Source organism: Rhinolophus sinicus, chromosome 15 (assembly GCF_057876585.1).
Source record: "Rhinolophus sinicus isolate RSI-liver-muscle chromosome 15, RSI-T2T, whole genome shotgun sequence".
In the NCBI taxonomy this organism is placed as follows: Eukaryota; Metazoa; Chordata; class Mammalia; order Chiroptera; family Rhinolophidae; genus Rhinolophus; species Rhinolophus sinicus.
Window position 1 is genome coordinate 4,736,201 of NC_142515.1, and position 27,654 is coordinate 4,763,854.

The 27,654-nt window shown below is 45.7% G+C and overlaps 1 protein-coding gene across 4 annotated transcripts in view; it reads left to right on the forward strand.

Annotated features, from left to right (window-relative positions):
- C15H10orf90 (chromosome 15 C10orf90 homolog) overlaps positions 1–27,654 on the forward strand; it is a 191,054-nt gene that overhangs the window by 148,995 nt on the left and 14,405 nt on the right. For 3 of the 4 annotated variants that reach the window (XM_019728236.3, XM_074338815.2, XM_074338814.2), the window contains 3 exons: positions 19,678–19,965; positions 22,488–22,672; positions 24,796–24,973. In XM_019728236.3, the coding sequence (XP_019583795.3) occupies positions 19,678–19,965; positions 22,488–22,672; positions 24,796–24,973 (651 nt within the window). The remainder of the gene's footprint in view (positions 1–19,677; positions 19,966–22,487; positions 22,673–24,795; positions 24,974–27,654) is intronic. The other variant, XM_019728237.3, reaches the window with a different exon arrangement.

Consider the following 27,654-nt stretch of genomic DNA (forward strand, 5'->3'; position numbering starts at 1 on the left):
TCTGATAAAACTTATATAACATAAAATTTATGGTTTTAACACACTTTTATGTGTACAGTTCTGTGGCATTAAATATATTCACATTGTTTTGCAACCACAACTATCCAAAGAACTTTGTTCATCTTGCCAAACTGAAACTACCTATTAAACACTAACTTCCCATTTCCCCTTCACTCTTGTCTCTGGAAACCACCGTTCTACTGTCTCTTTCTATGACTTTGACTCCTGCAGGCACCTTGTAGAAGTAGAATCATACAGTATTTGTATCATGTGTCTGGCTTATTTCACTTAGCATCGTGTCCTCAAGGTCCATGTATGATCTGGCCTGGGTCAGAATTGCCTCCCTTGTTATGGCTGAATACTACTCCACTGTGTGGATGGGCCACATTTTGTTTATCTGTTCATCTGTCAGTGGACACATGGGCTGCTTCCACCTTTTGGCTGTTGTGAGTTATGCTGCTGTGAACATAGGTGTACAAATGTTTGTCCAAGTTCCAGCTTTTAATTCTTTTGGGTATGTACCCGGAAGTAGAATTGCTGGGTCATACGATTATTCTATGTTTGATTTCCTGAGAACCACCATCCCATTTTCCACAGCAGCTCCGTCATTGTACATGCCTTCTAGCAAAGCACAAGCTTTCCAATTTCTCCACGTCCTTGTTCACACTTGTTTTCTGATTTTCTGATAATAGCCAACCTAATGGGTGTGAAGAGGTATCTCGTTGTGATTTTGATTTGCATTTCTCTAGTGATGCCCTAGTGATGGTCAGCACCTTTTCATGTCGCTGTGGCCATTTGTGTGTCTTCTTTGGAGAAATGTCTATTCAAATCCTTTGCCCATTTTTTTATTCAGGTTATTTCATTGTTTCTATTACTGACTTGATGAACGCTTTTATTATTCATGCATGTTGAATACTGACATACTTTTTATGTACCTATTGGAATAATAATAGGATTTTCTCCTTTATTTTGTAAACATGGGGAATTACATTGATTATCATATGTAATTATATATTTCTAGGTTAAACTCTAGTTAGTCATGATACATTATACTTTTTAAAAATAAATACATTGATGGATTCTATTTGCTAACATATTTAGAGATTTATTTTTTCATTGTATTCTTAAGGGACATTGGTATTTCATTTTCTTTGAAAAGTTTTGGTTTTGGTATCAGGAAAGTCTCAGCTGTACACAAGGAACTGGGAAGTGTTCTCTATTTCTGAAAGAGACTTTGGAAGAGTGATATTATTTCTCAAGTGTTTGGTAGAAATCACCAGTGAACTCATCTTGTCCAGAAGTTTCTTGGTGGGAAAGCTTTAATTATGAATTCAACTTCTTTAATTGCTATATGACTAGTCAGGGTTTCTACTATTTCTTGAGTCTGTTTGGTAATCTGTCTTTCAAGACATTTGCCATTTCATCAAATATGTCGAAATTATTGCTATAAAGTTGTTCATAATATAGTCTTATTATCCTGGAACCTAGTGATGTTCCCGTCATTTATTTCTAATACTCGTAATTTGTGTCTTTTTCCCTTAATAGTTTAGCTAGAGGTTTATCCCTTTTATTAATTTTTTTCCAAGGGTTTAGGTTTCATTTCATTAATTTTTCTATATTATTGATTTTTCTGTTACACTGATTTCTGCTTTTAGCCTTTTTATTTCCATGTGTCTATTGACTTTGTCCTAAATTTACCCTTTTCTTTTTAAATTGTTTAGTTTACGAGGGAAGATTAGATTAAATGCTCATATCAAATGTTTTCATACAATTATTTCAAGATATAAATCAGAAGTTCCTCCTAATTTTGATATGTTTTTTCATTTTTATTCAGTTTAAAATATTTTCTGTGAATTCTCTTCCAATTCTTACTTTATTTTAATTGTATCTTCATAGTAAACTTTAATCTTTGAAAAGCTTTAATATCTTCATAATAAGCTTTAATATCATAGTACGCTTTAATATTTAATTAGGGTCACTATTCTTTTTTTTGCAAAGTTTTAGTCGTTATTTTTATGTATTTCTTTTAATTCAAAAATTTAGACCATTTACACTTATGTTGATTATTGATATATGTGGATTTATTTATATCAGGTTATTTAGGCTTTCTGTTTGTCCTTTTTAGCTCTTTAATAGTCTTGTGTTAAATTAATTTTTTTCTCATTCTGTTTTTTTCTCTGCTAGTTGGAAGTTATACTCTTCATTTCTATGACTTCGGGGATCAGCTAGAAATTGCAATGTAAACTTAACAAAGCCAGAAGTTAATAGTTTTAATCGTCTCTCCATTTTGAATCTTAGAACACCTTAACTCCCAGTACCCACACCCAGACAGAGACACTATTGCATGTTTTAGTTCTATCTTGTTTTATTTTTGTGACAGCTCGAATGTTACTTCTACACAGTATTTAATTTACCTCCTATTTACCACTGCCTGTGCCCCTCTTTCCTTTGTGCATGTCAGATCTTTGCTTCTGATAGCAATTTTCATCTTCCTAAAATAAACATTTCAGAAGCTCCTCTTGGCGGTATGTCAAAGTGGAGAGACTTTTGGTGTTAAACTCTCCAAAGTTTGTTTGGGTGTGGACGAAAGCGGGAATTCTAAAAACATCTTTATTTCACCATGCTCTTGAAAGAAGACTTTGCAAGGCATCCAATTCTATGTTTACGCTTATTTTCTCTCCACCCTATACCTTGGGCTTCCACTGTCACTACAGAAAAGACAGCTATAAGTCTAACGGTCAAAACTGCCTACCTTTTCTTTGAGCCATTTTCAAGATCTTCTTTCTGTGCGTGGGGTTATACTTTTTTATAATATTTTGAGATGTGAATTTCTTTTTTGTTATTTTCATGATTTGTTGTGCTTCATGAATCTGATGGTCCTTTTTTCTTTTATTATTAGTTCTGGAAATTTCTGAGCCATTTCTTTATTTCCTCTGTTATCCTCCTTCAGGTTGACTGCAATCACCCATGGCTTAACGATCGGGATGCATTCTGCGAAATGCATCATTAAGTCATTTTGTTGTGTGAACACCACAGAGAGCACTTTACACAAACCCAGATGGCCCAGCCTGCTACACACCCAGGCTGTATGGTTCCTCAGCTACAAACCTGTACAGCACATCACTCTGCTGAGTACCGTAGGCCATTGTAACAATGGTATTTGTGTATCTCAACATATGTAAACGTAGAAAGAGCACAGGAAAAATACGGTACAAAAGACAAAGTTGTGTGGGGCAGGGTGCTGGGCGTGTGTTGGAAGGGTAGGGGGAGGGCTGTGGAGAGAGGCAGATACAAAGAGAGGGGGAGAGAAAGGGAGAGCAGAAATCAAAAGAGACCCAGAGAAATAAAGGTTGAGTCAACAAATAATAAAAGGGAGAGGAGAGAGAGGAAGGGGGCGGGGAGAGAGAAAGAGAGAGGACCAGGACTGAGAGGAAAGAGAGATAAAGAGAAACTGGGGGAAGGGAAGTAAGTTTGTAGGCATGAGAGTGTGTGTGTGTATGTAGGGGTGCATGTGTGTGTACAGGGGTGGGCATGGGGGTTTGGGGGCTCCCGGCCTCCCCTCCTCTCCAGCCCTCTCCACTGGCTCCTTTGCCATGGCAGGTGCAGCACAGTTAGACAGCAGGCTCATCCTCCTGGTCTGTATAAGCCACCCTGTAATAGTAGTAAATCTAACAGCTTAGGTGGGTCCAACCTTTCCTTTCAACTTTGCAAACAAACCTCTTGCTTATAATCCATTATAATCTCATGAGGCCACCAGACTATATGCGGTTTCGTGCTTGACCGAAACGTCGTTATGTGACACGTGACTGTAGATGTATTTCATGCTGTCTCATTCTATCTTCCTTTCTTTTAACCTGTCTTTTGCATTTTTCATGTACTTGACTATGATGCATTTAGTAAACATTTGTTAGGTTTATGTTCTACTTTACTAATTTTATTTTCAGCTGTATTTAAACTCATCTGTTTTAAATTCCAATTAATGTACTTCTCATTTCTGGGAGTGCTTTTTAGTTTTTTGAAATGACTCGGGTCAGTTATATCGCCTGTTGTTCCTCACTTATAATTTTGATTCACTCTTTTATTCCTTCAGACATATCAGTTGTTTTATATCCTGTATCTGGCATTTCTAATATCTCAGGTATACGTGGGTCTGCTTCTGCGATTTGGCTTGTCTGCCGACTTTCACTAACGGTGATTGTCGTGTGTGCTCTGATTTCTGGTTCATACATATTGTTACTAGGATTCTGAGCTCATGCTCGTTGGAATTTTGTCTGTGGAAATTCTCTGAGTCCTAGATCAAGGATAAATTCCTCCAGAGATTTCCATGCTTCTGTCAGTAGGCTCCCATTGTGCTAAATTTGGAGCTTATGGTTGTTCATACTAAGCAGCTCCTGTGAATGTTGGCCCCAAGCCTGAAAGGAGATCAGTTTGAGATTATGCGTTGAGATTCTGTGCTGGGGTTTCCAGGATGAGTTCCCACATTCTCAAGTGCTAGGTTTTGCCTCCCAGCCCCTTCTTGGCCTTCAAGCCAAAGCTTAGATGACCAGAAATCAGCAGTTGCCCTTAGGGTAGATGGATTTGTTCTCCAGTTTTCTTCTCAAGCTGTGAAGGGTTTCCTTACTTTCTTGCAAGCTGAGCCATACATGCAAAATATGCATTTATGTTTATTTCCAATGTTTTTAGTTGCTTTCTGGCATGAGGATTTAGGAGTGTCTACCGTAGTCTGCCATAGTGCAGGAAATTAAAGATCTCATTCATTTATTTTTTTCAGTAAAATTTTGTTAAGTTGGCCATCCATAAATAGATAATGTTAGGAGGTACGGCGTTTTTAAAAAATTAAATTTATAAACTAATGGTCATCATTACAATACTAATGTATGTCTCTTTATTTACACAGTTAGACTTAAATGGTGTCTATTCTGTTTTTAAAGTTTTTTTTATCCTAACGTTATTAGGCTTTTCCTAACATTATTACAGTTTTTAGCAAGACCTATTTCCCACGTTATTAAAAATTATCTGCAAATATACAAAATAGCTAATATTCAGATCATATGGTGATGTAAATTTTTAACCATCAGTATTGGGCAGGTAGCTTGTTTTTACTACTACAAATAATACTTAATGTATGTCTTTGTGTGGACATCTTTGACCACACTTCCACTTGTGTTCTTAAGCCCTGTTCCTGGAAGGAGAATTGTTGGGTAAATGATTTGAACATTTTTAAGCCTTTGCTTCTATACTCGCAACGGCTTGGTGAACATGTGACAGTGTGCACTGGTGTTATAGGAGAGTTTGTCTCCCTATATCCTCTCTAGAATTGAGTGCATATATTTCTATGCTTTGCTAATTTGATAGGTGCGGGATAGTATCTTATTCTTGTTTAATCGGAAATTGCAAGCAAAGTGGAACTATTTGTTTATTATTGGCCATGTATATTTCCTACTTTGGAAAGTGTCTTATATTCTATCTGTCCTTCAACTCTTCAAGTGTTAGGTTTTTCCCAGGAGTCTTTCATGTGCTAATTCTTTTATGTCCCTGGGACCATGATGGTTAGCCTGCACCATTTGGGCCAGCGTATAGTGACCCCTAAATCATTTTGAACTTGCATTTTACATTTCCGTTATTGTACTCTGGCTTCCTTGTCTGTAGAGAATTGGTGTTATGACAACACAAAGGAATCATGGTTCTAGAGGGAATAGGCACGTGCATGAAGAGACCTGGAATGCAAAAATGACGCACTTTAAACTTTTACTGAAAACAGAGTACAGATGAACCAATGCACTCAATGCTATTGGTGATACAGGAAAGGGAGAAAGAACTTTCTCTGTCCCAAGATACACATGGGCTAGTGAGAAAGAGAGAAATGCGGAGTGAGTCAAAGTCAGGCCGATGGATTAATCCAAACCCGACGCTGAGCCTGCAGAGCGACGGGGGTGGATTTCCAGCGAGAGAACTAGTGGTTTCGGGGAGAAGATGGCATTAGTGGGGTAGAGGAGGCCATCCAGGGGGTGGGAGCAGCATATGGCAGCTAGGACATGCAGAAAGTCTTGGAGAATGACAAATGGAACGTGTCCTTGGATCCCTGGGGGCCTGAAGGGTTGTAAACAGAATACATTAATGGAAAAAGAGTTCAGGACCCTGCATGAGTACAGTCGACACCAAACAAGGACTCTGGTTGCTCTCTGGGCCATTGGGAAGCTCTCCAGGGTTGCATGAGATTAGTAGCAAAGCTATGTTTATGGAGAAATGCAAAAGTCTTATTTTGAAGATATATTCCTGTTTCCTTAGGATTTCCTTATAAAAATGCTCCAGTAATCTCAAATCACAAATAAAAGCATGTGTGTCTTTTGAGACAACTTTCACTAAACTTATAATATATCACCGATCATTTCAGGCTCAGCTCCATGCTTGAAATGAGCTTGCTGCTTTTCTCCTGAGCACCAATCAAGCCAGCCCACAGGCACTGAGGCCAGGATGAGTAGAGAAAGGACTGGAAGAGGGTTTTTAACATGATGTAATTGGATGTGAATCATTAATTACATTACGAAACTTAAAGCACAAAAGCCTGCATCTCTGCAGCTGAGTTGAATTAGTTCCTCAACCAAAGGAAATTAGAGTCTAGGTCAGAAGACCAGCAAGGACCAGCATGCTAAGCGTGCAACAGCGTATTTCACTCGGGCTCCACCTGCTAAGCATGAAATGCTCTCAGTGTAATACCGGGCAGCTCCCAGCTGGCCCCGCCTTATTCAAAACCTGCCGGCCACATGCCTATCAACATGGTGAACGATCTTGCTTTTGGAAAGATTTATTTAATAACAGCTTCATTGGGATATAAAGCACACACCATAACTGTCTTGCATCCTGTTGCTTTGGCCAACAATATCTTCCAGACGGAGATTTTGAAACGCATTGCATTTCTAAATGTTGTATATTGTTACGTGTTATTCAGCAAGAGTACCTCATGTCACAGGTGCAGGGAAGTTAACATTGAGGATCGCCCAAACAGAACTTGTTCCTCAACTCCCTTTCTGGCCGGGCAACGTCCCTTTAAAATTTGGATTATGTTTTCCTTCAGGGAAATGCCCTCTCCCTTCAAATCTCAGACAAAGTCCGACCATCTTGTTTTCCCTAACGACACCCCAGGGTTTGCTGCCTGGGCTGCACGGCCTGTAAAGCTGATCTCCTGCTTCCTTCCTGAAAATTGCCCTCACATGGCTAGACTGGTGGTCATGTCAGAAATGGAAAATGTGTAATTTTAAATCCAGGGGAAAGCCATAGCGACAACTCCTAGCTCGTTAGGAAGGAAACGATTTCAGTCTAAGTGTAATTGACCTCTTTGCGTCTCTGTTTCCACTCTTCCATCCACCTGGCTTTTGTCTAATTTTCTACCCATCTGTGCTTCTGCTAAGAGTGTGCAGGGAGAGAATGTGAAGTTGGAATCGGTCAAATTTGCCACTTAGTTTATAAACTTCTGGGAGTAGAAAAGGGCAGGAACCAACATCCACGGTGAAATGGTTGTAGTGAGGTCTGTGCATTTGAATTTTTGCTCATGTCCAGTCCCCACTGAGCTGGGGTGCACACAGCCCCACTTTCTGGATTTGCAGCACCTGCCAACATGGCAGCCCAGTTAAGGCAAACAAGGCTCCCTACACCCTCCTGAGGAGAGTGAGTGACTCGGGAAAAACCAAGGCCCAGAAGAGGGCAAAATGGCTCTGTCATTTAGGAATTAGGCTCAAAACAGTGTTTCCTTGAGGCCATTGAAATTGAGAGCATCCAGGCTCCTCTAGAATCCGAACAGTGGGAATAGAATTATTCCCAGGTGTAAGGCATTTGCCCTTCTCACAACTTCCCCAACTTGCCCACTCTGAGGGACCAGTAGCTCTGTCTCTATGCTCACATCACACGCTGAGTTCATGGCGGGAACCAGGACCATATAAGGCACCTAAAAATACTTTGGAATTACTGAATTAATGTTGACCCCTAAGAAGCTGTCCACATTCCCCTGGTGATACTTTTGGGTAGGGATTCTGTATTTCTTCATTTTCTCTTATTATCTGATCGGCAAATGCATTTTCAGGAGTTTGCTGGGCTCCTCATGGGCTAACAAGCCCTGCTGAAGACACGATGACGTGTGAGTAAGTTGACAAGTGTTTACTGAGTGCCAGGTATCATCTAGATGTGAGGCAGTAAGCGAAGCAAGGCCCCTGCTCTCATGGAGCTTGCTGTCGAGTGGAGAGAGACGGACAACAGAGAGACGCATCAGCATGAGAAATTTCAAGAGGTGTGTGGGGACAGAGCCCCAGAAAGTAGTTTACAGGCTCTCGGCCTCACGTGGAGGAGTGCTGGCTCGGGTAGTAGATGGCCGTCAGCTGTGGCTGATTGGCCATCAGCTGTAGCCAGTTAGCCAATTAGCCGCCAATATAACTGCTACGGCTACGGAGAGAGGAAAGAGAGAAGAATGGGGGCTAGCAAGAAGATGGTGGCTGGGCTGGCAAGCGTGGATGGCGGTTTGCGGACAGTGTGGATCCAGTCTCCAGTGAGAGTATAGCGCCGCCAGAGAGAATATAGTGGTATGACTCCCCTACCTATGGCTCCGTGCGTGTTCCTTTTTGGCCTCACCATATCCTGTGTTATGTGGGGAGCGGGACCAGAGACCCCGCAGGCCGCCCTGCACGACAAATGGCGCAGCGAGCAGGGTCTCCCGCATGACAAAGTGATAAGAGCTTTTGCTGAGCACTAAAACCAGGTGATGTGATTGAGTTGGCTACCTGTTGGCTTCCTTACATGGCGTGCTCAGGGAAGTTGTGTGTGAGTGACATGTCAGCCAAGATCTGTATGATAAGAAGGAACCCACCTTGTAAAGGTGAACAGGATGAGCCTTTTAGACAAAAGGAACCACAGGTGCAAAGCCCTTAATATGACAAAGAATGGAGCTGGCACATTCCAGGGACAAGACCAAGGCCAGTGGGACTGGGCAGTGAAGGGGCTGGAGGAGGGGCCCATGAGCTGAGGGAGGTGGGCAAAAGCGAGGGCACCCTGGGAGAACTGTGATTTAGTTTAGGGGGGTGGAAAGCCATGGGAGGGATTGAAGTGGAGGACTTCCATTTTCCCAAGGTCTGAGGTAGAAGCAGGGAAGTCAAGAGAGCAGCAGAGTCACCCAGGTGAGTAATCTGAGGAGATGGAGAGTGTGCATGGCTCACGGTAGGTTTGAGTTCGAGTTAACAGGAGTGATGGATTCCATGTGGAGAGGAGGAAAGGAAGGAGTCAAGGTATTGCCTAGATTTGGGGGTGAGTAAGTCACTGCATTAAGGGACAGCATGGTTGTTAACTCAGGTCTGCTCAATACTTTTCAAATGTATGAGGCAGTGCGCAGACCTTGCTGTATGTTCGCTGGTCCCTGGGGAAAACCTTCATTGCCAGGCAGAGACTGGATGTGTCTGTAGATTTCCAAGCAGTGGAGCAAATTGTGTGTGGATGCATGACCATGTTTAAAGATGCCTGCAAATTCAAGTAATGGGAAAAATAAAGCAAACAGTGAAATGATGCCTGATGGAAAATTAGAAACGTTAATGCCAATAGAAGATTGAGCAACTTTAGCCACTTTTAGAAAATTCTATGCTTATGTGAGACAGGGCAGACCAGAAGTTCATTTTCAGTGTTGCTATTTTGTGACATTTTGAATTTGGCCCGTGGTGCTCTTAGTATTTTGATTGGCATTAACATTTTATCACTGCCGTTTCTTTAAACATGGAACTTGAAAGGACATTTGTGTTTTTAAGTGTGATTTTATTATATCCAAGAAGTATTTTTTAATCCTTGCCGTACATAATTACAAATGTATAATGAAAGTCACTAGGAAAACAAAATTCCCTTTTTAGTAATTTTCTTTACAGTAAATTTTCTGGACTACAGCTCTTATTTTGCCCTTTACTACAGGACCATTCCATGGTCTGCTAGCTAATAAAACCTTTCAGTATCCTGGTCATCAAAGAAAAGATGGGGTATATTTTTCAGGGTATAAAAAGGCATCAAACTATGCTCATATAGTAAACTGAGCAGGCTTTCGTATTATTCCACATCTAAACCTATTTAACTACAAGCAACTGATCTGCTATTATAACCGAGAACGAACTGCATCTCTTGGGCAGTGAATCTCTGTTTCCTTTTTGTTTGTGTTTTTTATAATCCCAAATAGAAACAATGCATATGTTTTCCTTCACCACATTTTATTTTTAGAAAATCTGGAAAATGAAATGCCTTCGGTTCAGCCACATGACTCCCATTAGTCTTAATGGGAGAAAGGCCTCTCCATAGAGGAAAAGAATCACCCCAAGTGTATAAATAACAGTGGGCTTGTGGCCACAAGGAGACCTTGCTGCGCGCACATTAGCAGCTGGGGGGAAAGGGGTTCTTTGGCTCATCATGAAGCCCTCCTCCAGATCTGGGCCCAATGGGCAGGCTCTGCCACGCTTGTTGGGAACCCCAGGCCCCTTGATACCCATTGCATTCCCTTCCCCAATTCCGGGGCACATCTATGTGACCCTAGAGCTTGCCCCTTTGCAACAGGACTTTTCTGAGAAACTGAATGTCTGTATGCATGGGTTGACCTTGGAAGGCTGACCTTGGTGCCTGGGGTCCGGTGGAGCTTTAGCACAAATCTCACTGCATAGTCCCCTCCCCTTTCTCCACCCCAGTGCAGATACTGTGTTTCCCCCACAATAAGACCTAACTGGAAAATAAGCCCTAGCATGATTTTTCAGGATGCTTGTAATACAAAATAAGCCCTAGCGTATTTCCCTGAAAATAACGCCGGGTCTTATATTAATTTTTGCTCCAAAAGACACATTAGGGCTTATTTTTTATTACGAGCATCCTGAAAAATCATGCTAGGGCTTATTTTTTGGTCAGGTCTTATTTTTGGGGAAACACAGTATTTGTTTCCAGCTGAATCTGACCGAAGTGGTCTGGGCATCTTTGAGGGTGAGAAGGGTCACAGGAAAGGTTCGGAAGGGGCAGGGGCTACTGTTACCCCTTCAGGCCCATTTTTGCCCTTGAAGTTCACCTGAGGGGCTCAGATCTTTTCCAGCCCTTGCAGCTGGCTCCACATGCTTCTCTCTCATCTGCTCCCCAGCAGAAAACTCCCTGACATGACACAGGAGGGGGCTTGCACATTTAAGGGACAAGACCAGAGCCAGGGCAGTTGGAGAGCAGACCACCCTCCTCCCCTGGGCCCCGGAAGATGGATCAGTTTGCCCCACCCAGAGGACAACTCTTATTCCACCATGTAAGATGGCCACGGCCCCCAACCCACATTGACCTTCACTGGCCTTCATCTAGTGAGTTTGACAAAGTGGGCAGGAAAAGCAGTCTTTGGACACGAGGGTGAGACGTGGGTCAAGGACCACACAGGTCTTCCCGCCTGTAGCTCCCGTGTGTATGTGTTTTCCTAGATTTGAAATGAGAGACAAAGTCTATTCATATCACTTAAGGATGACTTTGTTTTTAATTCTTAAAAAAAATCTAGTTTTCAATTACTGTTGACATTTGTGTCTTAGATACGGGCTCCTCAGGGCTAGTCAAACTATGAAAGTCTCACCTTTGCACAGTGCTTTATTCTTTTTGAGTTTTCACTTTGTCCCATTTCCTCCTCACAGCACAGGATGATTATTATCCCATTGTATAGATAACTAACTTGAGGCCAGATGGGCTGGGTCACTTGGATACAGTCACACGGTAAATGGGAGGCGGAATCAGGCAGAAGTAGAGCCCTGATCTCTGGGTGTGTGTTTCAAATTCTTTCCATCTTTTGTATTGCAAAAATTTCTGTCTTTCTGAAAAGTGACGTCATGTTGCAAACTTGGCCATTCTGGGAGGATCTGTGGTGACCTCCATGACGGACCGTGCAGGTGCCCTGTGAGCAGAGGGGACCCTGGTGGCATTCTGAGCAGCTGATGACTCATCTCTACTCAGCAGCAGAGTGATGGGAACCGAACCATGCTGAGATACATCCAGATGGTTTGATAAACATAGCACAGGCTTTTACAAACATGTTTCTGCCATTTCTGGTGGGTGAGTCAAAGAGTGCAGATATAGTGAGTCATATTACAGAGTTACTGAGAAGTGCCTTTCAACTATATGAAGAGCTGCTCCTGTGGAAAGTTTTTTCTGACCTTTCACAAATGACCATTTTTAAAAACATCTAAGTTTGAACTAATTTTAGACTTAACAGAAATGGTGCAAAAAATCGTACAAAGAGTTTCCCTGGACCCCCTCGCACCACTTCCCCAAACGCTAACAGGTAAGATGTGAACGATGATGATTTTACTAAGCATTTTTCTTAAATTATCCAGCACCGGTGCAACCTAAAGACAGCCTGTAAATGCAGTTTTTAAAGGGTGCTGTGCTTCCTCTACAGTTTGACCCAAAAGATTTCTTTGGAAGGCATCAAGATGAGAAACAAGGATGGCTCAAAGGTGGCAGGAACTGACTGGGACCAGAGGCTATGAAACGTGGCCACTTACCTTCCTAAGAGAAACCTTGGGAAATCTTGAGTGGAGCGTTTAGAGCTTTAAAAGCCTAACGAAAACCAATCAACTATCTTTTTTCCCTACCGTCTTGAAATTAAGAATAAGTTAGATAGTTAGACTCAAAAAGGGAGGGGGAGTTGATAGGGGAAAGAAAAGCACACATCCCACAGTTATTCTGTATAATTCACTGCCGATGAGACGAGTTCATGTAAAACAACGCTTAGCTGTATTAAGTGAACATTTAAAATGTCAGAAGGAAGTTATCTCCTCTCCTAGCCAACATGAGACAGCTAGAAAGACAGAGCCTCGCTCCTTTCCCCAGACGCGTATATTAGACATCAGTTCAGGAACAACTTGTGATTCTTAGTGATTTCTGCCTTCTCCACGTTGGTGCAAAATGACGATTTTCAATAAGACAGTGATGAGTTTATTTTCACAAAGAACTCCCTCCCCTCTTTAGGGCATGAGGGAAATGTTTTTACTAGACACAAATGCTCACTGTAGCATTTAAGAAGCAGTTCAACATATTTGCATTTTTCCATACCGAAGTGGTCTCTCGAGGCAAGCCCATAAACTAAATATGTCTTATTTCTTACGAATTAGTCTCAGTGACAATAAATAAGTAACTCAGAAGGTCCCAGTTCAATGGGAGTGATTGGAGGAGTGTGTGCTGCCATCCCACTTGTTTGTTTCACTGGGAAATGATGGTCATTTGGGGCGGGAGCGGGCAATGAGAGGACATGAAATGTCTAAGCCTCGTCATCATGGCGGATGGATGCAGGCAGAGAAAACCAGCCAGCATCAGGCCACATTCCCACCACACTGACTGAGGTCTGACGACCCCAAGTCATGCTCCTTGCCTGCTGGATTTACTCTTTGTTACTATTTTCATGTGACATGTGCTTCTCCTCAGAGGCCCTGGAGGGTCCCTCCAATTCTGACTCTCAAAAATAGTTCCTCAAAGGGAGCAGCATTCTTAGAAGAAGATGCGCCCAGGCCAAGTGTTTCCAGCTGAGTTTGGGTTGACATGACTGAGGTTTGTAAAAAGCGCTGAGAAAACCAGAAAGATGATGTCAGCCCAGCCAGGAAGTGCTCCTAGGGTCCCAGTGGGGCTGAGAAGTGGAGCCCAGAGCCTTTTCCACGGGACCCTGCAGCTCTGGAATTCACTTCCTGTTCTGACCTGGGACCCGGGAGGTATTTATATCTTCCTAAAATGGGCTTTCCAGATCTTGTACTGGAAACAAGGGTCTGACTGGGATTGGAGGGAGGAGCAGACTGACTGGGAGAGGCAGGAAGTGGAGGTATTGTGTTGGGCGAGCCTGTCTCCTTCCTGGCACCAGCCCACAAAATGCCCCAAAGAGTGGATTCCTTACAGCCAGGGTCCTGAAAACGCTGAGCAGGGGAATTCTGTGATCTGAGCTCTCAGCAGTATTATAAAATGGGCAATTCTGTGTCTCCCACTTCAGGCCCAGTCTGTGATCACGTGTGTGTGTATGTATCTGTGTATCTGTGTATCTGTATATGTGTATGTATGTATGTATATGTGTGTATGTATATGTGTATGTGTATATGTGTGTGTCTGTGTGTATATGTATATGTGTATGTGTGTGTATGTATGTGTGTGTATATGTGTATGTATGTGTGTGTGTATATGTGTATGTGTGTGTGTGTGTGTGTGTATATGTGTATTATATATATATGTATATATTATGTGTGTTGTAATTGCAGGTAGTTTGAAATTTTCTCTCGTGCAAGGAACAAGTCAAGCTAGCAGCCCTTGCTAGAGCGCTTGAGGGAGTACTGAGTACCCAGGGTTACTGCCTCCCCCTTTCTCTGGAGTGGTCTCTTTGTTCCCCTGAGTGTCTCAGGGCCAAACTTGAGGACAGCAAAGTCCTTTCTCAAGCGAGGAGAGACCTTGATTCCCCGCCAGGTGCCAGTCAGACTGCCTTTCCATTTGCTTGACACCAAGCTCACCTGTTTGGTTTCCGCCATTGCAGTGGTTTGCTAGAGGAGAGCCCACAGGTGAGGCAGGAGGCTGAGATGGGTAAACTGTATATAAAACACAGACACAGAGCCTTCCGAACGTGGAGGGCAGTCTGGGGCCACTTAGGGTGGCAGCAGGGAACACGGGACCTTTCGGAGACACTGAGCCCAACCCTGTAGTTGGTTTAGACACGGATTTTTATATCGACCACCCAGCACACTGACACACGCTTCAGTTACTGTATTTCAAAGTCACGGTCAGTTTGTGAGATGGTCCAGCTTTTGAGGGGAGAAAGCATCACCAGAAGGACCATTGAAACATGGAAGAAAATGTGTGCCTTGGATGCAAGGAAGCCTGCTTTGCTCAGAAACGTCTCTTTAGTTGATTGCCTGGTTTCAGTCTGTTTTAAGAAAGCAAGAAGGTGCACCGAGCCGAGCGCCAAACCTTTGAGCAGATTTTTCTCCAGCTGGACAGGTGTCCTAGGGAGCTGAAGTTTCAGCTTCAACACCAGCACACCTGTCCCAAACTCTAAATGAATTTGGAGATAAATGAGTCTATTAGGTTGGTGCAAAAGTAATTGCGGTTTAAAAGGTTAAAAGTAATTACAAAAACCGCAATTACTTTTTGCACCAATCTAATAAAATGTGTTCTACATGTTATTTACCTGCCGTGGGCTATTTAGTGTCCCCACACAGCTCTGCTCTGGGCTTGTGGATCTGTTCTCATGCCCTCATCGTCTTCCTTTACGATGTCACCGACGGTCTGGCTGCGCTATTGGTCCCTCTCCTTAGCAACGCCTCTCAGCTTCCTAACTTCCTGCGGTATCCAGATTGCTGCTGTTAGTAGAATTGTGTGCAAATGGGGGCTAGTGGCTCAATAGGGGCTCCTCGAAGAATAGAGAAGGCTAGGTGTCACCTTAATATTTGCAAAGAAGCAGGAAAGTGACATTTCTATCAAATGGGTTCATCCTGGTATTTTCTGACTAACAGAGGTAAAATATCTTACGGAAGGGGTGTCTTTTCCTCCATTTGTCTTCTGTGCCTGTGTGGGCTGGTGGTGCCCTTGCCTTGCCCACAGTTGTGTGTCTTTTCAGCTGGGCTTGATGCGGGGTCCATGAGTCCCCTGCTGTCCCCTCCCTGCCCTGCACGTGGTCTGCTCAGAGCCCACATTTCACCCCAGTGAAGTGTCCTATTGTAACTTATCCCTAAGGTCTGCAGTGGACACGGGGAGGTCAGGGACAGGAAATCCAGAGCAGCTCAGTCCTCTGACCCTCCTCCTGCCAGCCAGCCCTGCCTGACCATGGTGGTCAGCCCGTTTTCAGGGCTCATTCAGGGCTCAGTACCGTCTTCCTCCAAACCACATCCAGTCTCCCCTCAGGGAAGCTGTGGCCTAGCCAGTCGGCTGAACTCGCTTCTCCTGACAGCTTTTGTCTAACAGATGTAATGACGTCCTTACCTTAAAATAACCAGCTTTGTACTTCCTACTCAGATTTTCGGTGTTGGACGTAGATTATTTATAGATACCTACAGAGGTGGGAAAACTATAGACAGAAGCTATGAATTGAGTAACACACAATTTAAGTGAGCGGTTGTTTCTGCATGAGTGTGCTCCAGAAAGGGCCCAGACATGACATCTGAAGCCCAGGGAACGTGCTGTGTCTTTATCTGGGAAGGTACATGGGTGCTCTGTTTAATATCTTTAAATAATACATTATAATACATTTAACAATCAAAATGGGAGTGAGGAAAGCATAAACGGGCATTTGGTTCAGAGCTCTTCTCTGAGTCTAAGATGAGAGCTTACTGAGGAAATGCCTGACTGTTGGGCAGGAGTTTTTTGTTGGTTTTTGTTCACCCTCCATATGGAGCTCAGTTCTGGAGAGGTGAGTTTGCTGGATAGTTGAGCTAAGAATACCAGTCAATAGGCCAGTGCATTTTGGAAAAGGGAATAGAGGGAACGTTACTATTTAAAGACCTGTGGTGCCCCAGCTCCTCCAAGAGTCAGGCTCAGGAAGCAGGCTTTGAGTTTTAGTCAAAGAAACGGAAATGGCAGAGGCAGCCTCTTTATTCATGTTCCCCTAATAGAGGCAGAGCCTGCACTGGCAATGGGTCTTCACTGGGGTGATGCAGCTTAAAACTTGGGGCGTGAATAGGGAAACTGACTCCAACCTTCATGCAGAGTGTATGGGGAAAAGACAACCATGCCTCTTTGCCTAGAGAAGGCCCATCTGAGGATGAGTTCATGGCTGACGATTGTACTTCTCAGAATCCACAAAAAGAGACCTGATCAACAACAAGTTGTCAGAAAAGTCCTTCTTGGGCTGCATGCTTCTCTTTTCTCCAGTAGACCAACTACTTTCCACTTTCTGGGAGTCGTTTTAACCCTTTCGAGTCACAAGAGAACATCTGACTTAGAATCGGTCACACAAGAACCTACCAGACAGATAGGTAACTGATAGGTAGGTAACGGGATAGAGAGAGAAAGAGGTAGTTAGATCTCCACGCGTCTCTAAGTGAATACATTGAGTTAAAGAGCCTAACACCAGCATGGAAGTAGCAGGTTGGGACTGTGTCACTAATAATGGATTTCGTTCTTGATTCTTTAAGAGAGCTTCTCATAAAAGGAAGTAAAATAGAAAGGAAGAACTATCTTAGGACTTTTTTGCTTATGATATTTTATATTTAAACAGGATTGACAGTTTTTATTATTAGTTTCAGGTGTGCAAAACAACTTGGTGATTAGACATTTACACCCCTCACAAAGTGAAACCATCCCCAAGTCTACTACCCCTCTGATACTCTGATACTCTGATATCGTATATGCTGTTGCAATACCATTGACTCTATTCCCTGTGCTGTACTTTACATCCTATGAATGAACACACACACACACACACACACACACACACACACACACACACACTTACTTACATATACATTTAATTATAGTTGACATTCAATGTGATTCTACATCAGCTTCAGGTGTACAGAGCAGTGGTCAGGCATCTACAGTCTATGACTTGATCCCCCTGGTAAGTCCAGTGCCCATCTGGTACCCTACATGATCTTCACAACATTATTGATTATATTACTCATACTGTATCTCACAAGCCCCTATTTTATGACTAGCAATTTGTACTTTCTAATCCCTTCACCTTTTCTCCCATCCCCCAACCCACCCTCCCATTTAACAACCATCAATTAGACTGAGAAAGACAAATACCATATGTTCTCATTTATATGTGGAATCTAAAGAACAGAATAAATGAGCAAACAAAACAGAAATAGACTCAGAGATACACAGAATTGACAGTTTTTGAAATCAAATTTTGGAAAGAGATTTCTGTACAAATTAACAAAGCCAATAGGAGACCCCTGTCCAAATGAGAAGGTTTAATGACAGCCTTTTTTATTTTGAGTAATTTCCATGTACAAGCTCCAAGACCCAAAAGGTACTTTATCTATATTTGGTTGGTTTCTTTGTCAGAACATGGAAAGCTGAGTTTACCCCTTGTTGACCGGCCTGCCTCAGATCCCATGGCCAGAAAGCACATTGAGGGGACCCTCTGGATTCTGTGTTCTTCCCTCTGCCTTGCATGGTGGCACCACACTCAGCCTGTTCCCGTTGTTTGGGATAGCAGGCCTCAGGGACAGAGGGGCGAGAACAAATTGCAGACAACTGAGACATTTTAAGAGAGGTCACCATTATAATCAATGCCAGGTCGTCGTGGGTTCATTTTGTTTTTGTGTATAAGACATTTGAGACAATATAGCAAGAATCTTCTAAGAGATTTGATTATTCCAAGGGTCCCCAGGACAGTTTTTCTGCCCCAATATATGAGGAGGTTTGGGCACACCCCACTGGCAACAGTGGCTCTCTCCCCCAGGGGGGGCCGTCCCCATCAACATATGCAGAGATGAGTCCCTGCCTTATTAAAATGCATAACACCTTAAAATTTATAGAGTATGCCGAAAGAAAAACGTAAAACAGAAAGAGTATGAAACAGGGAAGCAGTGAGAGGGAAGTCTCTCTCCCACTACCAGTCCCTGGTCCTGCCTTGCCCCGCTCTGTCCCCCCACCCAGGGCAACACTGTTTCCAGCGTCTTCTGGGTCCTTCCAGAGATATTCTGAGCATATCAGCACTTACTGAGGAAGCACACCTGACATGCTATCTCGCATTTTGCTTTGTTCACGTGATAACGTATCTTCATTTTGCTTTATTCCACGTGGACACAAGAACATCTGCCTCATTCTTTTTTTTTTTTTTTTTTTTACCACCGCAAAGCATGGAGGTGCTGGAATTTATCGAATAGCCCCCTACTGATGGGTGGAGGTGGTCCCCAGACTTTTGATATTACTGTGTGGTAATGAGCAATGACGCGTTGTCCACATTTTAGATCCACTGCTTTGTTAGAAGTGTGCACACTGATAAATTACCTCCCCGCTCTGTTCTTGCCATAGTACGTAACCCTGCATCAGTGTTTCCGGAATAATAATAACGAGCATTTAGTAAATGCTAACTACGTGTCAGATACTATGCTAACTAAGCACCTGACACAGATCATTATATATTGTGTTATTACCTTAACTTTAACATTTAATATTTATATTAACAATATAAATATGTCAATATACAAAATGTAATTATATAAAGTATATAACTATATGGTTTATTAATATATATGCTTATTATAAAAATAGATACTATAATAATAAAATTAAATCAATAATACTTAATATTAATGCATTATAGTAATGACTCGATTTTATAGATGACGCCCACTAGCTGATAATGGTGGAGATGGGATTTGAACCCAGGTACCTGGTGCCGAGTCAGTGTGCTTGACTCCGTTGCCTGTTGTCAAGAAGGTCATGTGAGTTCCCAAAGGGCACCAGCGAGCACGCTGTTTACAGCCTAGAACTTGAGAGCAGTGCATATGATGGCGCCTCCAAGTGAACTCCAGGGGAAGGCTTATCAGGAGTGACAGCCGTGTGTTAAGTGCTAGCAGAGCACGTGCACGCTGGCCACCAGTGGCCCCCGTTCTCCAGACGCAGCCCCGCAGTGACCTGCCTGTCTCAGGGAGCGCGTGACGTAGTGTCCAGAGGTCAGGATGATAACTGTGCATTTGTCAGATGTTTTGAGTACAACTCTCATTTCATTTTTAGTAGAAACAAAGGTATTTTCTGGAAGCAGCGAGCAGCAGCAAGACGCACGTGTGACTTTGTCTGCTCGCCCAGTGGAACAGGAGCTGGTTAAAGATTTTCTTCCCGATGGGCGTAGCTCTCCAAGCAACAACTGTCAGTCTAGCGACATTTCTGAGCCCGCAGAGTCTCAACAGCAAAGCTTCCTGAAACCCAGCCTCCTTTTACCTGGGTTTCTTGGCCCCTTACAAGATTTATGCACAGCTCCACAGGAAGACAGTGGTGTTCAGATAGGAAGAGAGTTCCCCAGAGGTAAGGAGCGAGGGAGATAGGGCTGAAATGATTCCTCACTGATATTCATATGAAAAACGGTACCGCATCTCCCTGGGCCCTGGTTTACACGACCACCTTATGCAGCTGCCCAGCTGTGCCAGGGGTGGGAAGCAGGAACGGCCGGTTCAAATGGTGGGTGGGTTCTACCTCCCAAGCACGGAAATGGCAGCTCGGCGTGGGGTAGGGATCCCCAGCCCTGCCACGTGCAAGGCCAGTGTCACCGAGGCTGAGAAGGCCATCCCACGTGTGTAGCAGGCTTTCAGGCTTAGTCAGGGAAGGTCTGAGATGCCGACGTGGCCGCTCTGTAGGTGGCAGGCCACCAGGCTGACTGTGTCCCTCTGCACCTGATGAACAGGGATAACAGCTGAGAGGTGCCAGCCCCCACCTGTGCCCTACACTCAGCAAGCTGAGCACGCTGGCCCTCACAGTGCCCTTGAGGTAGGTCCCAATGTCAGCCTGTCACATGGGAGGGGACCAAGAATTCAAACCAAGCCATCACTGTTCCAAAGGCCAGTGGCTGACCCCACTAACACTGCAGTGAGCACTGAACTATTCAAGAACACAAGAATAAAATAGAAAAAAGATCTGTAGCACCCGGTCATGCCAATGGGGAAATTTAGATTTTCTCTTACTCTAGTGCTTTTTCCCAAAGAGCTATGGATAAGGACAGAAAGGAAAATATCTGATTGAAGAGTTTTCCATTTTAGCAGTTAAAAATTTATGGTAATTGATCAAAATAATTCCACTTGGAACTCTGGACAAGGTGGAGGTCCGACGGGAGAGGCAAGGCTGGGGATGGGGACCAGCCAGTGTCACTGGGAAGAGGGATCACAGCAATGGAGACTCGCACGATACACGGACGAAGCTTAGCTGTGAGCACCGAGGAAAGCGGGTCTGTTAGGGCTGACGGCACTTGGGTTGCTGGGGCTGGTGATGGGGAAGGAGTAAGGACGCTGTGGCTTCCCTGTGTGTCAGGTGAGCTAGGATAAAGGTTCATAAAAGACATGGAAACAGTAGGGTGGGAGGTGTAGCTAACTCTCGCTGGAGGGGGTTTGGGGTTGGATGTCAGGGCGAGTGCGGAGGACTCAGGCAGCAATGGGGGGAGCCACAGCAAAATCCTCCAGAAATATTGGGAGTAAATGCTTAGAAGAATGAGAGAAAATAACTTGAGAACTTCTAAGTAGTGTATTGTCGGTAGAGAATCAAAAGTGTTAGTTGGAGGTGGAACATGGACCATGAACAAGCCAGGGAAAGTCTGGTCGGCTTGTAGGGCTTGTAGGTACCAGGGAACATTGATGGTTCTGATTGGAGATAGGACAGCTGGTCCAGACCAGAGAGGACCCAGGAGTGAACAGTGGGTTTAGAGCAGGGGGTTCAGCTAAGACATTCACGGGACCATGGGAACCTCCAAGTGGCCATATCTCCACTCCCAGCAGAGTCAGCTCCTCTGGGCGCTGTGGAGAGATCCAGGGTGACCATGACATGGCCCAGCCCTTGAGGGAGTCACAGGCTTGTGGGGTGAAAACATCCCATTAAGACCCCGCCTAGTAGGTGCTGAGTGTGCGAAGTGTGTGCCACACAGGAGGCGGGATGGACGGAGCCTGCCCTGGGGAGGGGACGTGGCTTCCTGAGCATTTGGGGCTCAACCGGTGGTAGGAGTCACCAGGTGGAGGAATCCAAGCAGCTTTGTGGAGGTAGGAGAGCGTGTGGGCGAGGACTGAGAAAGCTGCTGTGAGCTTCAGAACTGGGGGGCTTTGGTAGGCTGTGTTTGGGGAACATGTGGTGGGGAGAGCCGGGGGGGTGGGCAGGAGGACTCAGACACAAAGAGTGGCCTAGGACAGGCTGAAAGGACATTGTGTTCCAGGCGGAGGAGTTGGTCAACGGTGGGCAGTGAGTATGTATTCATGCACCTTCCACACCCAGAGCCCGCCCTGCGGGGAGTGCTGTTGAATCAACTCACTCCCGACCTTTTCCACAAAAAAATGTCAAAATGCCCCCAGGATGAGACTGAATCCAGTCTTGAGAGAGAGAGCATCCTCATTACGACTGTAAAGCCAGCGGTTGTCCCTGGCACATGCAGGGGAGGCATAAATAATTGAACACCGTCCCTCCCTCTTACATCGTTAATGTAGCAAACATAAGGTGAATTAATACTCTGTCCCCAAACAACCAAACTGTCATAGTCGTACAGGACACACTTAATATGAAGCACAGACTAGAAAAGTTTCTTTTCATTGTGAGGAAAGGTATCTCGATCCACAGAAGCCAAGGGGATACCTCCATGGCGTAATTAGCTGGTCGTCCAGTCTGGCTGCTGGCAGACATTCTTCTCTGGGGCCAGGGCAGCCAGGGGGGCTGTGATGTCATTGGCTTCATGAGCCCCATTAATAACCCACTGGCATTTCTATTTTCAAAATTGTCTTCTGTACCTAACGGTGTTGAGGAACTAGGCAAAAATCACTCGGTGCCCTCTAAATGGAATTCTAAATCTTCTCTCCTAGGAGATTACACATGCTGTGACTTGGTTGTAAAAATAAAGGAATGCAAACAGAGGGAGGACTCTGCCTCGTCTGAACCCCAGCCAGCGGCGCCCGCGCCAGCACCTTCCGAGGAACCAGACACCCCCGACCTGCAGGAAAACTGTTCCGAGTGCCAGCAAACATCTGCAAGCTCCTTGACCTTGCAGGTAAGGCCTTCTGCGTGACCAGGCTTGATTCCCACCAAGAGAAAATCTTTCCTGGGGAGTCCATAGTCACACGACCTCACTCTCGTTTCTGAGGCTGGAGACCTGACTCCCCTTCATGGTGGCTTCATGTGTGACTCTGGGCCGGTGCCCTAACCTCCCTGGGCCTCTGTTTCACAGTGTGAGTAAAGGAGATAATGGTATCGACTCCACTGGTGAGAATGAGGTCATATAATATCAATGGTGACAGTGATTGTAGCAATGACAGCATTTGTTGAAGTCATGGGTGCCCCAAGCATTGGGCAGGTCACTGCATAGGCATCAGCACCTTCCATCCTCGGGGCACCCCTTTGAGGCAGAAGTCCCTCTAACCCCATCTTTAGCTAACGACATTAAGCCTTTGGAAGCACCCAAAGCCATGCAGCCATGAGTTCAAAGATACGGACACTTTCGTTTGGTGTCTTTTCCAGATTATAGAAGTAATATGTGCACATTTTTTAAAGTTCAAAAAAACACAGAAGTATAACAATTAGCAGAGCAAACAACCTCACAGAAAGCCCTTGCTAACAGTGGGCTGCCAGCCACACCTTCCAAGAAGGCACTTGATATGCTGTAAACCACCCTGGAAACTGGACATGGCTCCATCACCAGTCCCTGGACCCCTGGGACCCGGCTGGGCCTATGGGAGAGACTCATGGGGCCCCAAAGCAGCTAAGCCTCCAGCCTCAGGGCCGGCTGCCGAGGCAGAGCCACACCTGGGCCAACAGGCCGTTCCTAGGGGCCATCCCTCCAGGCCCGGTGATATGTGCCTGGTACCTAGGGGCTGGCACATGTGGAGGTCAGCTGGCCAAGAACACTCCTTTCCTGCCACGGCTGCCAGGGGCTTGTCCGTGACACAGATGGTGCCCCAGCTGCCCTCCTCCTTGGAACTCTGACCTCCCAGAGGGCTGGGAGAGGGATGGGGTGGCGCCTCCAGAGAGCCTTTGCTGAGAACCTACTATGTGCAGAGCTTGGGCATAGGCTGGGAGGGATACTATGTGGATGAGACACGGCCCAGCCACACAGGAGCTCATGACCCAGCGTGGAGGTGAACGTGCGTGTCACTCCTGCACTGTGTGGTCTCTGAAGTACCACAGTGCTCAAGCTGCAGGGGAGACCCCGCGGAGCTTACAGGGAGAGCTGGGCCCCGAGCTGGGGGGTGTGGCTGGGGTAGTACGCCAGGGAGACAACTCAACCAGAGGGTTTCAAGGAACGGGAAGCTGAGGCAGGGAAAGGCAGTGGGAAAAACATGGGCTCCCACAGCTGGGGGTCAGCACGTGATCTACCAAAGGACAATGAGCCTCAGCTTTTGCACGTCAAACAAGGGTACGTAGAGTTGTCTTCTGGGATCAATGTGCGGATTCCCAGAAACCACGACTACACCCAAAGCCCCTGGCCCAGCGTCTGGATCAGAATGTGTCAGTGACCTTTATTCTTCTCAGTTGACCTGTGTGGATGGCTTAGTGCATGGAGCGGGGAGTGCAGTGAGAGACAGGGCCCAAGTGAAAATAATGGGGATTCTGGCCTCCTCTGTGGAGCTTGCAGAATCATCTTGCGTGGGCCAAGATATTTTGCCAGCTCCTTCTGCCTGGGACGAGACATTGCTTCTCATAGGCACAATTCCTGTTTCTCCTGAAAAGGCTCATATTTTGCGCCAGGTGGGTCATCTGGGTCTGTGCTTCTTAAGGCTTCCAGCCCCGCAGAGGCAGGTGACACATGATGCTTCCATTCCTTCCTCACTCATGTGTCTGTGGAATATGGGATTTAGGGCATTCCTCTTTCGGTCTGTTAGGCATGAGTTACCTGTCAGGGTGGAGGAGCGAGTGGGTCGGCGTGGCCTTTGCACACATAACCTTGATGTTGCAGGGGGCTCCTCAGCAAGGACAGACTGCCAGGACCCATGTCACCAACAGGTCTGTGACAATGCTCACATGAGGTGCTGGGAGAAAACAGTGACAAGCTTGTGCACTGTCGCTGTTGGTCTCCAAATGCCGTGCTTTTGGTCTGCTTCTTGATGCGTCAGATGGATGTGCGGTCTTTCTGCGTCACTTCTCTTAAACAGCCAGTATTTTCTTTGCCCCAATCAGGAAGCGCTGGAAGTCCGTAACCCTCGGTTCATCTCGCGCTCGCAAGAGCGGCTGAAGAAGCTGGAGCACATGGTGCAGCAGAGGAGAGCCCAGCGGAAGGGGGACCAGGGCCAGAAGCAGAGTCCGTTTCCTATCCGCGCCCACAGGAAGCAGTTCACCATCCCCCATCCTCTTAGTGGTAAGCTCGGGGAGCCGGGGAGGCTGGGGGATCCTCAGGGCTGGAACCTGCCCCCGAGGTGGTGGCCCAAATGATGCCACTGATGTACGCGGGACACATACTCGCTCCCAGTACCCGAGCCTCCTTATCATAAAGGCTGCTCTGGGAGCCAGCCCACTCCGAGAGATTCTATATGGGCACTGAATTCAGCAGGAATAACTTGGGGCACAAATTTACCGTGCTAACTGGGAAGGAAGCCACAGCACTGTAGCAGCCAGGGTGCGAGTTCAGATTCTTGGCTCCTGACAAATATTTGCCAGAGACCCGCACTGCCCTTTAGAGATTGCAAAACAGATCTCAGGGTGAGAGGTTGACTCCAGCTTGTCTACATCAACATTCGTCATCTCAAAACCCCGTGCCTGCTGTGAGCTCAGAAAATGGAGGGCCAGCTTTCCAGGCGCAGTGTCACGCTGACCCCGCAAGGGGTGGCACTCACACACACATTACAGAAGGAGATACTAGGAGCCTTCTCTGCGCCAGACACCATGCTGGGAGCTGGGAGAGTGTAGTGAGCAAGACTGTGCCCAGCCCTCTCTTCATGGAGCTTGTAAACAGACTATGTAACAAGCAAGAATAACAAGGAGAGACAAGGGCAAAAATGGTGGACAGCAGCGCACATACTGATGGCCTGCCAACTCAAGTCTTAAAATCTGGAGGTCTGGGGAAACCTCAGTTGTGTTCCTTTGGATAGGGGATTAAGATCTTTCTTCCTAGGAAAACCTTCTTCTGGCCCCCAGAAGGTGAAATCATGGGTATAATTCTGAATAAAAGTCCTCTGGGGAAATAACCATATTCAATAAAATGCAGCTTAGCAAACATTACCCAGATCTTTCAGGGGGCCTAGGGGACAAAGGACAAAGGGTGTTGTAATAGGACTCCTCCTAGCGTCCACAGTCCGTGCAGGCTGTATCCCTCATCCACCCAGCATCGCTGGGGGAGTTAAGACCCTGGCAAGGGCAAACTTGAATGCGTCCTTCTCCGGGCGAAGGATTTAGCCAAACACCTGGTACTCCTGCCCAGTGACACTTTGCAGTAAGCTAAGAAAGCGCAATCAGCAAAATGCTTGTGCCAAAGCATTCCGCCACGTGCAAATGTGACTCGCCAGCAGTGTGAGCCGACTGGCTGATAAAGGGTCTAGGTGGGGACTGTCTCGTCTCTGGCTCAACAGAGAGCACCCCCCGAGCGGATGCAGGTGCTGACTTCTGAAGTTGCTGTGAGAGACCAAACGTCAGCCGCAATGGGAGTCCCCTGGGGCCTCCACTGGCTGTGCCTGTGACATGGGGGCTACTTGGCCTCAAGAAAATCCTGCTTGATAAAAACGGTTAGGTTAACAAATGTGTTGTCAGCCCTTATAAAGCAATGCTGCTTTAAAGCTCATTCTAGTCACATGTGACAAAACGTAGTGTCTGAGGGGCTTCCTTGTGTAGGAAGAAATGGAGACCCAGGGACATTGGGAACTTACATGATGGATTCCTCATCCCCTGGGCCAGCTGTGCTGTACTACGGGCCCTGGGTGGTCTGGAATACCATCGCCTCCGGCATCTGCATTCATTTCCTGGGACTCGGTGGCTAAAATAACAGAAGTGTATTCTCTCATAGCCAGGAGGCCAGAGTCCAAAATCAAGGTGTCCTGGGAGAATCCATCCTGTGCCTCTCTTCCAGCCCCTGGTGGCTTCTGGTGGCTTCTGGCGTTTCTTGTAGATGTGTCATTCTGATCTCAGCCTCCATCTTCAGTGGCCCCTCATTGTGTCTGTGTGTCTGTGTGTCCAAATTTCCTCTTCTAAGGACACTAATCATTGGATTAGGGTCCATCCCGGTTCAGTCTGACCCCGTTTTAACTTTCGTACATAGGCAAAGACTCTACATCCAAACAGCCACTCACATATACAGGGATGGGGCATGAATGGATCTTCTTGGAGGAGACACAATTCTACCCACTACATCGTCCTGTGGGGTTTTGCCCTAAACAGATACCCTTACAAGTTCACGTTCCTCTACGTGAAAGTCTTAAAATCGTATAGAATAAAAGGTGACCAGACCCAGTCAGTAGTCTTAAATAACTGAGGTGCCTTTTCCTCCCTCAACTTCCGAGACCGTCCCGATGACTGCAATGCTCTGGGACTTGCGTGCGGGGGTTTCACGGCCGCTCGGCCTGTCCCTGCGGTATTGATGTGTTGATGAGAGCTTCATGCTCATGTTTGTTTGTGTTAGGTCCGTTAAATCAGACGAATTCTGAAACCAAAGCCTCGTGTGAGCCTGGGCAAGTGAAGGGCAGTGTTTAAGGCCCCATTAAACAAGTCTGCAGTACACATCTTGTCTTCAGCCTGTCTGCTGGCAGGATGATAAAAGCGAGATGCAGATGTTTTTCTTACACGCTAAATTAGTCCATAAATCCCATGCGTGAACGAGCCCTGGCTACAGTGTCAAGACGTCTGTTAGAGAGACTGGATCGCTTTCTGAGCTGAGCCAGCGGCCTCCAACCAGGGCTTGCACCGCAGTCTTGGCTCCAGAACAATCCTGAGAGGTTCAGGTGGGAGCTCTGGCAGCTGACAGACGCCCACTTGGGCAAGGCCTGCAGGGACAGCCAGCGCCTGACTTGCAGGGACGATTACTGCGAGGGCTGAGGGTCAGCTGTGCTTCCT